The sequence below is a fragment of the Lonchura striata genome, chromosome 6 (assembly GCF_046129695.1).
Source record: "Lonchura striata isolate bLonStr1 chromosome 6, bLonStr1.mat, whole genome shotgun sequence".
In the NCBI taxonomy this organism is placed as follows: domain Eukaryota; kingdom Metazoa; phylum Chordata; class Aves; order Passeriformes; family Estrildidae; genus Lonchura; species Lonchura striata.
The window spans coordinates 20,465,247-20,478,209 of NC_134608.1; the positions used below are offsets into that span (position 1 = coordinate 20,465,247).

Consider the following 12,963-nt stretch of genomic DNA (forward strand, 5'->3'; position numbering starts at 1 on the left):
CCAATTATCAAAATATAATGACCTTTTATAGACTGTTTGGAAGATCTGTAAACCCATATTAAGGAAAACACCAAACATTTCTTGATTTTGCAAATATATAAACAGACTATGAGTCAGATTTATGAAAAGTTGTCCTCTCCACTGACATTAGCTATTTGCAAAAAAAAAATTTGTAAATTATTCCTTAGTAGTCATATGGATTTTTCTTTTTGGTAAAATTTAAGCTTTTTCTTTCCTTTTACAGATGTATCAATAAGCTGTTTCCCAATTCAAGAGAAGGCTCTTGTGTGCTTCTGAAGTGTAATGGGTTGGAAACGTTATGTTAAAAGAAAACACTGTAATGAAAACTGATTATAATAGCAATCCAAGATTCAGTGTAGTGTAACACTTACAGAATCAGTCTGTTAAACCACTGTTGAAATCAACTCCAAAAATATGAGTTTTTTAACTCTGCTATAAACTACTCTTTTGATACTATAATGATCAAAACTCATCATCTTCTCAAACAAGGAGATTATACAAATTAATTTCCACTGCCTTATCACCAGTATCTTCTGTAAAAATCTGTGATATTCTCATTAAGGTTAATATCTTCTCAGCATTTAAAAAAGAACTACTTGCAGTTCTGCTTTCTGTTGAGAAAACTATGTATGTAGTTCAAAAATGCTGAAGAAATGCTTGTTTCTACTAGGAATGGCAACAGCTTTTTGGTTGGTGCTTGTACAGTTCCTAGCACTGGATAGGTTTCTGTGCCATGACACGGGAAATTTAAATGTTCCAAACGTACAAGAAATGTTACTAATACAATGACTGATAAGGAATGAAAGAAAATATTATATTCAACATTCACAAGATATTATTTTGGCCTTTAGTAGTTTTTCTGTTGCCTTAGTCCCTCATTCCTGTTCTTCATCTCAGTTTGAGTTGGCCTGTGTATGTACAGTAAAGCAGTGCACAGTTTGTACATTACTTCAAGAATCTTTAGAACAGTGCTTCTATTTACCATTGGGATTATGAACAAATCCTTTCACTTTTACATTTCACTTTAACTGAGACAATAATACATACAAATTTTTCAACCTAGTGTATTGGACCCACTGTATGTCAAATGCAGGATTGTTGTATGTTAACAGCAGAATTATAGAAGCAATATGATGTCTTTCTAAGCAAAATATGCAGGTAAATATAATAACAAGCATCAGAATTGACAAGAACGTTTCATTTTATGTAAAATACAGTATTTAGGAAACATTTTATGTTGCAGCCATGTACATAGCGTTTTTCAATCATTACCTGAAAGGCAATCATTAAAATGATTTCATGGATTTGCTAAATATAATGATGTTTGGTAAAAAAAAAATAATTATTTTAAAAAGGTTCAAAACTGTCTTTGTCTTCAGACATAGTCAAATAATTTTACAAATGAAAATAACCACATATTTTTAAATTAATTAATTGCAACTAAAATATTATTTCAAATTGTGTAGCCATTCCATATTACCTATAGAATATACAGAATATATAGGTATTATTCAAAAGGCAGTATCCTACCTATGGCAAATTTACTGGAACAAATGCAGAACTGTAGCTTAGTATTTAATGAAAAGAGTATACACTTGCAGACTGTACTGGTTTTGTATCTATTTATATACCAGCTCCTTTGTCCTTGACTAACATCCTCTTGTTCAATTTCAATCAAATTTGATTGTGTTGATATGAAAATAACACCTGGGTACAGGATGGAAACGGGAAGAGAAGGGAAGGGAAGGGAAGGGAAGGGAAGGGAAGGGAAGGGAAGGGAAGGGAAGGGAAGGGAAGGGAAGGGAAGGGAAGGGAAGGGAAGGGAAGGGAAGGGAAGGGAAGGGAAGGGAAGGGAAGGGAAGGGAAGGGAAGGGAAGGGAAGGGAAGGGAAGGGAAGGGAAGGGAAGGGAAGGGAAGGGAAGGGAAGGGAAGGGAAGGGAGAGATTAAGTTATTTTAGTAAGTGAATGCAGGAGATGTAATGCACACTGAATAAGAAGCAAAACTTTATTAGTTTTACTGTCAAAGAAAAAAATTTAAACCAAGTAAAAATAGATTTACAAAATAAAAATAATTGAGAAGTGCATTGAGGCGATGCTGGGATAGTGATACAAATATGTTGTCATAATGATGCCAAGAAGCATATTACAATAATTCAAGAATTATAATGCAATTATATCTTAGGAAAAATATTGAGTGGGGGTTTGGTGATCTGTATGTGTAAGTAAAGAGAAAATACCTTATACTGAAAAGTCATCTCCAAGATCACTATCTGTGCACTCAGGAATTCTGGATAAGCACCTTCATTAATTATATTTGGATAAATAACAGTTTAAAATAAACACATTTTTCTGGCTGAAGTTCATGTCACTTTTTTACTAAAAGCATAAGAAATAAACTTTTATTGGAATCTTTTGTAAGCATTTCTTAAAAAATGGTTCACCCCATTCTTTTAAAATAGTAAAAGAGAAATGAGAACAGTTCTGACTGAATAGACAGAATGAAACTTTAATTGGAGTTTCAAGATCCTGTGCATTGAAAAGAGCTCATCATCTTCAAAAGCTGGCAAAGTGTTCCTTCACCAGTCTTAGTCCTACAAACCCTACAAAACTGAATAGCCACACAAAAATTTTTTTGAATTGGCAATCTTGAGGTTCACTCGTTACCACCAAGAAGCAGAATTACCTTGTCTAAAGTAACAAACTTGCTGCATTTGGGGAAAATTGTAGAGAGTTTCAACATAAAATGTCCAATATGTACAGCTACATATTTCACCTCAAAGAAGTGTTTATTTCTTCTTAAGGTTAACAGAAACTTCAATTATTTTGGAGTCTTTTGTCTTTGATTCAGAACTGCTGCCTATTGTACGGCAAGAGGATGAAAACATGACGGAATCAGGATCATGCACTTTACAATCTCACAAAATTCTGCCTGTTGTTTTAACTGCCATGTGCAAATAACCCAGTCTGAGGCATCTGAAAGCACTGTGAATAAAAACCACATATAGGTAAATGTTATGACTCCCATTTAACATATGGAGGGAAAGAAATATTAAGAGATTTGCAGAGAGCAAGGGACTACAGAACTTGATACAGTCCACCAGACTTCAGCAATTCAAATAAGAGAACAGAAGGAAAAGAAACACATTTTATCCAGAGAGAAAACTTCAAACTGAAGTAAAAAGTGTGGTGGTTTATTTTGTGTTTGGTTGGGTTATGTTTCGTTTGTTTGGGGAGCTTGTGTGTGAAAAGAGCTCTGTTTTCCTTATTTCCTCAGATAATTCTCCCATTTGCTTTCAAATAAAAGACTATGCAGCACATGTTCTACCACTTCTACCATATATTATAAAATCACAATTGCTATTACCTGGAATATTTTCTTGACATGGCAGGGAGTACTCATCTTGAGAAGTTTGCAATGGTCACTCTAATAGGTGCATGTGATTAAATTTCACCCCAAATAAACAAAAAACTTTTACTTTTCCCATGGAAATAAGATCTTTACAGGGTGTTTTTGTCTTTTCAAACAATGGCTTATTATTTTACATTCCCCATTACTACAGGTGTTTAAAACACTGGAATTCCAGTGGTCAAAGTGCTTTATTTGTGGAGCTGTATGCAGAGGTACTGCTCAGCTATCAAACCAGAGTATTTCAAGGAGAGTATCAAATTTCATTATGTGCTCTCATTGTTTCTATTAACTATTTAAAATGTCTGTACAAAGGCATTTTCTCCTATAAACTGCAACTGCTGTATTTTCTAATTTATCATGGTAGATTTCAAAGAACATACTGCTTGGTACATGTCATAACATTACTGCAATTTCAACCTAAATAAACTGTGTATATAAAAGTATAATAAAAAAAAAACTTGTATAATTTAAAATCTTATTAGCTGAAATACTGCAGTCTAAACATCCCAAAAAATTAAAGGCAAGCAAAAATAATGGAAATAACACAAATATGTTTTCTTTCTTTCAAGGCAAGTGGCTAATTTAAGCTTTTACTTTCAGTGTTAAAAAATCTGATAAAAATTCAAGTAAGTGCAAATAATTTAATGGTTCTTATTTATATAAAGTCCTGAGAATCATTATCAAGACATAAAGGAATCAATCTGTTACTAGTTTACCTTGCAATTAAATCAACTGAGTTTGAGTTAATTTACTTTATCAGAAAGTAATCTCTATTTATAAGTGAACCTTCCCTTAGAGACTATAAAACTTCTGTACCTCAACAAACAAAGTAAAAGTCAGGAGTGATTAATCTGCTCTGTTGTAGCTGACAGGTGCAATTTCAGTCTCATTACAGTATTTGACTGACAGATATGACACAAGATGCTCATCTGGATTGGCAGCAGGAACCCAGACAAGATCTTCTGCTGTGCCCCTAATGTACCAAATACTTAGGCTGAGCTACCTGAATTACTCTATCACTTTGGCAGACTCTAAATTTGCTGCTTTATCCCATACTCCACACTTTAATCTGAAGTAATCTGTCTCACAGAGAGTATACTTGGATTCTCAATTCTCACAGATTCTTTTTCTTTTCCAGCTTTGACAAAGAAGCTGAAAACGCACAGAGGATTTTGTGGAAGTCTTTGTGAAGTGACACATCCAGTTCCTATTGGTTTTTAATCACAAAATCGTGCTTGATGTGTTCGATCTACCTTTCCTTCCCCTCATCCCCTAAGCACTTGCCACACAGAATCCAGCCTACTGCTCACTTTGCCCACAAACAGCCCAATTACTTATTTTCCCACATTTTCCACAGAACTCTTAAGATCCAACGAAGCATCTCTTCACAGCTCTTTAAGGTTTGAGAGTCACTTTTGCAGCCTCCTCCTGCCACACGCAGAGTCTGCACACCGCCGTTCCCGCTAGCCTGTACCGCCCAGGTAATCTGCAGCGCCTGTCCCCTCTCACCGCTTCCTCATCTCACAGGACATTAGCTCAGAGCATCTCCTGCCTGCAAAGCATGAATACTCACAGCTGGCTTCCCTAAAACATCCCAGTGTACTCACAGGGTCTGGGTGTCCTCCGGAAGGCTGGGAATAAAGTAGATGTCCCTGCAAGTGATTTTGTAATCCTCCCAGTCAGAGCACTCGCAGAAGGCTGAAGGACACCGATCTGTACCTTGGCTGCACGGCACCAGCACCACCAGCAGCAGTACCTGGAAGGCTACCGTGAGGCACAGCATCTTCCGCCGTCCGCTCCCGCTCTGCCCCCCGCTTCTCCGCGGGGACGAGGAGATCCCAGAGCTGCGCGGGCGGACCACGCTGCCCCGCCGGGAGAAACTGCCGGGGAAAGGCGGCACCTGTGCTGGACAACGCCGCCTCCTCACTAAGCGGGGTCAGGAAAGGTCTCGGCAAGCCCTGAGCGCCCTCGCCATCGGGCAGGGTCCCTCTCCTCGCCCCGGCCCCGCTCTCACCCCGCCGGCCATCCTGGACCTGGCCCCGCTCCTCCGCACGCCTCCTGCGGGGTCCCCGGGGCCCGTTCCCCGGCAGCGCCCGTCCCCCGCCGCTCCCCGCGGCCGCGCCGGTCCCGGGGCCGCGCCGCTCCCCGCGCTCCGTCCGCAGCCCGGGCTCCGGGGCCGCCTGCCGCGGGCGGCCGGGGCTGCGCGGGCCGAGCGGGCTCCCTGCCCTTCCCAGCCCAGCCCTGCCCTGCCCCGCTCTGGCCCGGCACCGGCCCGTCGAGCCGCTTTCAAAGGCAGCGGCGGAACGTCGAACCCCGACCGTTCCTCCCGGCAACTTTGCAGAAAGGAACAGGAGGAAGGGGGCTGAGTAAGAGCCATACTAACTCACCTGTGAAAGCAGTGAAGTTAAAGCAGACCTTTGCAACAAACAAATATTCACTGACCACAAGTTAGATATGCACTAAATGTAAAGCAGTTAAAGAAGCACTGAAAGTTCAAAAGAATGATTTTGAAAATGACAGGATAGAGCAAAAGAGGAGAGAGTAGCATTTCTCACATTATCAGACAAGATAAAAGCCATTCACCAAAGGAAAAAAATGGGGAGGAAAACATAACCTTGACAGAAATAAAGTGGAATTATTGTCACCTTAAGTAGGTATACAACAAGAAAAATGTCAACATAAATGTTTGTAATCTTCAGAGGAGGAAACTTGAAAATGCAACCTATGCACTGTATAAGTTAGATTTCAATATTCTTGGATAATTAGTCCCCCTCCAGCTACATTAGAATTATTCAAATGCTTTGAGTACAATACATTAGATACTATTTTGATATAACTCTTTAAAAGTACTTGAAGTCAGGTCACCAGTATGTGTTTCCTAAATGTAACGAATCCCTTCAATACATCCTTTTAAAGTAAGCAAATGATACTATGGCCATAAAGATATATAATATAAATCATGATCTTATGGGCTTATGTTAAACAGTTAGATGTTGTATAAGTGAGGAATCTCATCAGTTACAGTTAACCCATTTAGGATGGGGTATCCTTGGGACTGCCCCAGAGAGGAGTCAAGCTGAAGCACCCACAAGAGTGTCCGAGAGAATTTCACACTGCATTGCATGAATTCCCTTAGAAACACTGGCTGTCCTCTGCCCTGTTCAGTTATGTCATTCTGATACACTGCTCACATCTGTAACTCACCTGCAGCCCTAAGAGCCACCGCTCAGCACCACATTTTGGTGTCTGTACCAACCTAAATGACAGCAAAGTCACAGGCAGATCACTGAATTTCAAGGCAAATGAGCAAGAGAGATACACAGTCCACAGAGGCACAAATGAGACAAAAGTTGTGACTTAGTCTTGTCAAGTCACAAATGGGGCTCTGTAGCTGTTGACCACTTTGGTCAGTGCTAAGGGAGACAGCTCCAGCATGGTGTAAGCCAGATTGGCTTGCTCAAGGCTGCTACCAAGGTGTTCCAGGTTGCCATCTTTCAGCAGTAGGATCATGTTCTTTTCCAACCAAGAGTTAATGACACATTTCATGAAGAAGAAAGCCACAAAGCAGTACAGATTCTGAGAGTGGAAACACACCTACTTCTGTGCTGCTACCCCATCTGGTCCTATCCCACCCATCTTGTCCTCTGTGGAAATGAGACGCACCATTATACTGTTTGGCATAGCTGAGAGTCAGCAAGTATAACATTACCACATTTGCTACAACCTGCAAAGCCTACACTTGTCCAACACACTCAGGGTAACATTGCCTGGCATTCATGAGGCATAGCATGTCTTCCTGTTTTCAGAACCATACACAATATAAAAATTCTCATCCACTTATTACACCAGTCGTGGGACACAACTGTATTATTTCATATATAATCATTTGAGGTCTTACTGATCTCTGAGGGAAAATCACCAGAATGGGGCAGTGGGGCAGTCTCAGGGTTCTGTACTGTGTGCACTATTCAATCCCACTGACCTTTCCCAGATCTGGAAACACCACCTCACTGCCCAACTGTACTATAGGGAGGCTTTTGCCAGGATCTATGGGACTTGCCTTCTTTTTCCTTTTTTTAAAAATTAAATGCAGATACATCAGAGATCAAACATGCATTAAAGTTTAGTGTATTTAGGCTTGCCTTGGATCCTCTACCCAATGGGAGTAATCAGCCACTTAAACTTCACCTAACATGTTACATGTTACAAAAATCATGCCTGCCTACATTCTCCTCTGGTTCTCTGCTTCTTACTGTCAAAGTAACAGTTTGTCCCAGGGACACCTTATTAAAAATGAGAAATTAAACTCTCTTCACCTTTTTGCTTTGGCAAAGAAATATTTTGGTTGACACAGGATGGCAACAAAGCATACAAAACCATCTAGCAAAACAAATGTATCATCAAAGGAATTTCTGTAGTCTTTTGGACCTATCTCTTATCTGTCATGAGCCTATTCTACACTTGATTTCCAGATGCAGTGGGTACAAGTTATATTTGTTTCATCCAGTTGCCTGGCACTGTCCAGAGGCAGCTTGTGAGCTTCAAGTAGTGTAAAAGTAGTGTAAAATTCTCTTCCAGCTTAATCTCTGTTTTCTCACAACCAGTTTTCATGACCTAGTACGACTCAGAGCACAACAGAGGAGTTCTTTTCACAACATGACCTAGTTTGTCAGAAAAGACCACAGATGTGTATCTTGTCTCTAATTACAGTACTGCTGGAGTGATTTGTTGCAGTGTCTTGCGTGTACTCTCTGGCAGCCTGCCTCTCTCCCTCTTTTATTCCTACTTCAGAGTTACTTTTTATGTTTCATTGTGTATGGACAAAGCAAGGGAAAAACAGATTTATGGTGGGAAGATAAGTAGTCCCAAGATTTGAATAATTTCCATTATCATAAAACAAATGCTTACTTGTCTGGTGTACTTACCTTTACCAATAGGGTAACCTACATTAGCTACTCCATCATAATTGTGTTGCAGATTCTAGAACAAGAGGAAGAGTAATTTGCTTCATTGCTGTTTCACCGAGAGCAGTATTTTGAATTACCTTTCATTTATTAGGGAAAAAGAGTGTGCACATAGATACCAGCGTCAGAAGCTTTGTCATGGCAGCAGCTCTGTGGCAGTTGTGATAGTCCAGAAAGCGTTAATGGAAGGAAAAGTATCTTCCCAGCTATTTCTAAGGGATCAAAAAAGGAAACAATAAAAGATTCTATACTAAAAAAATGGCAAAGCTGACACAAAGATGTTTGGAATAGACTCTAAAATAAATAAGAACAGCTTAATACATGATTTCTGGGCTTGAACCATAAATGAGAGCAGCAAGGGACTCCTGTCACTGAAGGCCTGATAGCTTCAAAGGAAACAGGACAGAACATGTACCTTCAGCCTGGGAAGAGCTCCAGGTCTGGATGTACCTCCTTCTGTGCTTCAAGACTTGGCTTGCACATTCTGAACCACGAACATCAACAGAGTTTGGGGAGAAAAATGGCTGTTGCTAACCACATGGTGTTTCTGTGGGCACTGGCTTTGCTCAGAAAAGCTATGTTCTAAGTAAAATGATGTTTGCATTGTAGTTTCTAGCATGTTTAAGAAATTTTCTGGTTACAAGTTTGCCATCACTGTTCAGTTGCTTCCCTCTGTCAGAGCTCTCCCCTGGCCAACCTATCCACCCCAGCACCATGTACCCCCTCTGACAGCTCTGGGGCTCTGGGTCAGCACAGGCCTGAGCTATTCAAATGTTGAACTCATTCCCAGCCTGATTCCTACAGCCTGGTCTTGCTGACTGATTTTCCTGCATTTACTGAGGACCTGTGTGGAAGGTAGCATTGTTTTGTCTTTTCTCCAGTCCTATCTCCTTGGCAGAGCTTGGACCTACATTGTAGTCTTGTCTCCAGGTGTCTCTTGCTCCTCATATCTGGACCTTGGATCTATTTTCATTCCTTGCCTTGCTGTGACTGTCAATATCACCAGCCCAGTCCTTCTGAGTCCATGCTGCAGGACCGTGTCCAGTTGGCAAGGCCACTCTCAGTGCTGTGGCCACACTTGGCTCACAGCCGGCAGTCCCCTCCTAGAGCAGCCTGGCAGAGCTGAGAGCACTGATGGACCTGACTGCCACCAGCTGTGCAGCCTCTGGCAGGGCTGGTGGGATGGAATGGGCTGCCAGGCCCTGTCTGCCGCTCGAGGAGGGTCCTCTGTGGCCCCTGGTGCCTGGCCCTGAGGGCTGCTGGCCTTGCATTGCATACTCTGGCTTCTTCTAGTCAGTTCCCAGTCCTCCTGTTCAACTTTATCAAGAACAGGCCCAGTGATGGCAGAACTAAGAGTGTATTTGTAAGTCTACAGATAACCCCAGGCTAGGGAGGTCTCTGAACTCCAGGTCAGAATGTAAATTCCGAATAGAAAAACACAGGTAGCTACATGCAATAAGTCACACCCTGCATGGCAAAAATATGGGAATATGTCTACTTCATTTTGCATTTATAGAGTTGTCTGGAATACTTTATCATCAAGAAGTAGTCAAACAGGATTATTGACAGGATAGTAAAGAAAATGGGAGGTTTAGAAACATGACCTGTATTGAAGGAATGACAGAACACAGTTGCTTAGTTTAGTCAAGCCTGCAAGTGTTTTAAACTGTAAAACAGAACAATAATCAATAGTTCTGATCACAGCAGTTTTGAAAAGTGACTAGCAGCTTAGAGTGACTGGCAACTTTTCAACCCCGTAGAATATTAATAACTGTTCCTCTTTTATATACTAAAACCATTTAATGTATTAAATTATCACCAATGAGTGTACATCCACAATTATAAATATAATCCTAAGAACAGACATGCAAAATCCTGTATACCCCAAGGCTAGAGAAATTAAGTAATTTTAATCAAAATGTCTTGTGGTCTGATTCAAATAAACAAATAGGAAAGAAAGTCACTTTTAAATCACTGTATATTTCAGATTTTTTTCCTGGTTCTTTTTCACAGACCCCTGCATGCCTCTAACAATTTAAAGACAGAAAGAGTTGACAAGCATCTTTTTTCACTATTATAGGCACTCCCTCTAGTGACAGCCAGAGTTTCTCATTTAGCACATATCCTCTCAAGCACTGCAAGGTTCTGAATTCCATAATTTTTGTGATGCTTTCTGAAAAAAAAAAATTATTATCATCTGACAGATTTGATGTGGTTTCTCACTTATCCTTTCATGGCTTATACGGTTTACACACAAATCAGATAAACAACAGGTTCTAACAAAGAAACACTTAGGTCTAATTGGTGTTCTACATAGATCATCAGGTATCAGCAGCCACATCTAGGAATATTTGCATAAGGAAATGTTTAAACTGGGAAAACAAATCAGTAAAGAGTAAATTAAAAGGCCTTGTGGGAGTTTTTTTCTGATTAATCCACATGTTTTGGCATACTAGATACTTGGAAGATTGGTGCCTTCAGGGGAAGGCAAGGTGACCTGGTTGCAAGGAACAGCACGGCAGCCCGGCCTCGCCCGGGCTACTCAGGCCAACAACACACGTTAACACCAATGTGGTGGATGGTCAAAAGGCCTTCATTATCTTATCTCGTGGGTTTAAATAGTCTCGGGGGACTTTGCTACGTCAGGGGGGGTTGGTAGGGTCTCTAGGGTTAGTCAGGAATGGAAAACTACTGGGTTAGATGTGGTTACTTGTTCTGGGAGTAATAGATAATGTGTTGCAGGGTGAGGGGGGAAGGGTCTTGCTTTCCGTCACATCCTGAAATCTTCCGTTTGCCTGTCCCTATCTACTACAGAAGATATGCCAATTACTACCTGTTCCTGTTTCTATTTCAGTATCTCAAATAATTTCTGGCATGTCAAAAAAAAAAAATACATTAGACATACTGCTTTGACACAGCATCATCCATCAAATGTTTGAACAGCTACATGAAATAATTGTATTCTACGTTCTTGAAGATTTGTGTTCATATTAAAAAAAAAGTCTTCTATTTCAAGGTAGTTTTGGAATTTTATGGTTACGGGATATTGAGGAACTCTTGTGCTGTTCCTTACCGTAAAAAAAATCCGTGAAAAACGGTGACAATTGGAATAACCAGTAGGCTGCAGAATAAAGAAGAGGTACAGCCTTATAAAGGCTGAGGCTGTTGGTTCTTAAGAGTGCTCAGAGAGAAGAGCTAGATCAAACTATCTCTTGGCCTTAAGCAATTGTTTAGGTAAGAATGATGAGAGCTGTTTTCAGGCAGGTAAATTTGTCTACAGAAAGAGTTATTGAATCACTGAGTCACAGAATCATTGAAATTGGAAGGGACCCTGGAAGCCATCTGCCCAAGCCCCTGATCAAGCAGGGTCACCTAGAGCTGGTTGCCCAGAACTGTGTTCAGTTCAAACAGCTTTTGATTATTCCAAGGATATAGATCCACAGCTTCTTCATGCACCCTGTGCCAGTGTTTGGTTGCCCTCAAAACTGAAAAGAGTTCCCTGATGATGATAGAAAGTCCTGTTCCATTTGTGCCCATTGCCTCTTGCCTTGTCAGTGGACAAGTTCCCTTCAAGTATTTATATACAAGGATGAGATCCTCCAAGCCTTCTCTTTTCCAGGCTAGACAGTCCAGCTTTCTCAGTTTTTCCTCAATGGAGAGATTAATTATCTTGGTGTCCCTCATCATGTCAGTAGCTACCTCAGCAGCCATGGGTGCATCCCAGGGCTATGCTAGCCTATGGATTTAAGTCTCTCTCTGTATATTTTTTTTCCCTCAGGCTTACATTCCCTGTGCCTCTTCATCTAAAGTCAGCTTTCTAGTCATCTATGACTTAATTCTGCTCTGTCTGCATCTATTGCATGGGCATCCAGGCTTAGAAATGAATTTGCCCTCATAATTCAGTCTTCAGACCTTCAGATCTTGCACTTTTCTTTGACTTGAGTCATAGCACACACTTCCTTTAATAAGGAGACCAGCATGTTTAATAGAAGAGTTTGATTGTATATTACAACAATCATAAATAAAAAATGGCTTTTAAACTCACTGACTTAGGAGACAATTCATCTACCATATAGTGTTTCTCCTCTTTTATGCATTTATGATAGTTGTTCATAAAATAACTCATTTTCTGAGTACCATGGAAGATAAACCTGTAGGACAGTTATTTATTTTGTGTTGGCTTTCTTTTTTTTTTGATAGCCTTATGAAATAAATAGCAAAACAATCTCCTGAAAGCTTACATGAATAATGACATGTCATGGAGGACAAATAGTATAGCATGAAAAGGCATCATTGGTGATAAACACAAAAATTTAAAAAATTAAATTTAAGCTAAAAAAAAAAAATTAAAAAGTTGTAATCCTTCTGGATTTTCTACCCTTAAGGTCTGTGTCTTCTGACTCAATACACATTTATTTATATATATGTGTAATATTATTTCAGAATATTATTAGAATAATATTTCAGAATAATATTTCCTTTTTTTTTTAAGGTTTTAGCCAAGATCTGCATTTGTATTATATATTTGTATTAGCCAAGGGGCACAACAGCATTGGCACAACAGCATTA

General features: G+C 40.0%; 1 protein-coding gene across 1 annotated transcript in view; it reads right to left on the reverse strand.

The window, feature by feature from the left end:
• Positions 1–12,963, reverse strand: part of TSHR (thyroid stimulating hormone receptor) — a 56,657-nt gene that overhangs the window by 41,286 nt on the left and 2,408 nt on the right. The window contains exons 3-7 of the mRNA XM_077784407.1: positions 8,356–8,410; positions 7,029–7,113; positions 6,635–6,686; positions 5,187–5,763; positions 5,038–5,128 (exon numbers count right to left, since the gene is read on the reverse strand). Of these exons, the coding sequence (XP_077640533.1) occupies positions 5,038–5,128; positions 5,187–5,763; positions 6,635–6,686; positions 7,029–7,113; positions 8,356–8,410 (860 nt within the window). The remainder of the gene's footprint in view (positions 1–5,037; positions 5,129–5,186; positions 5,764–6,634; positions 6,687–7,028; positions 7,114–8,355; positions 8,411–12,963) is intronic.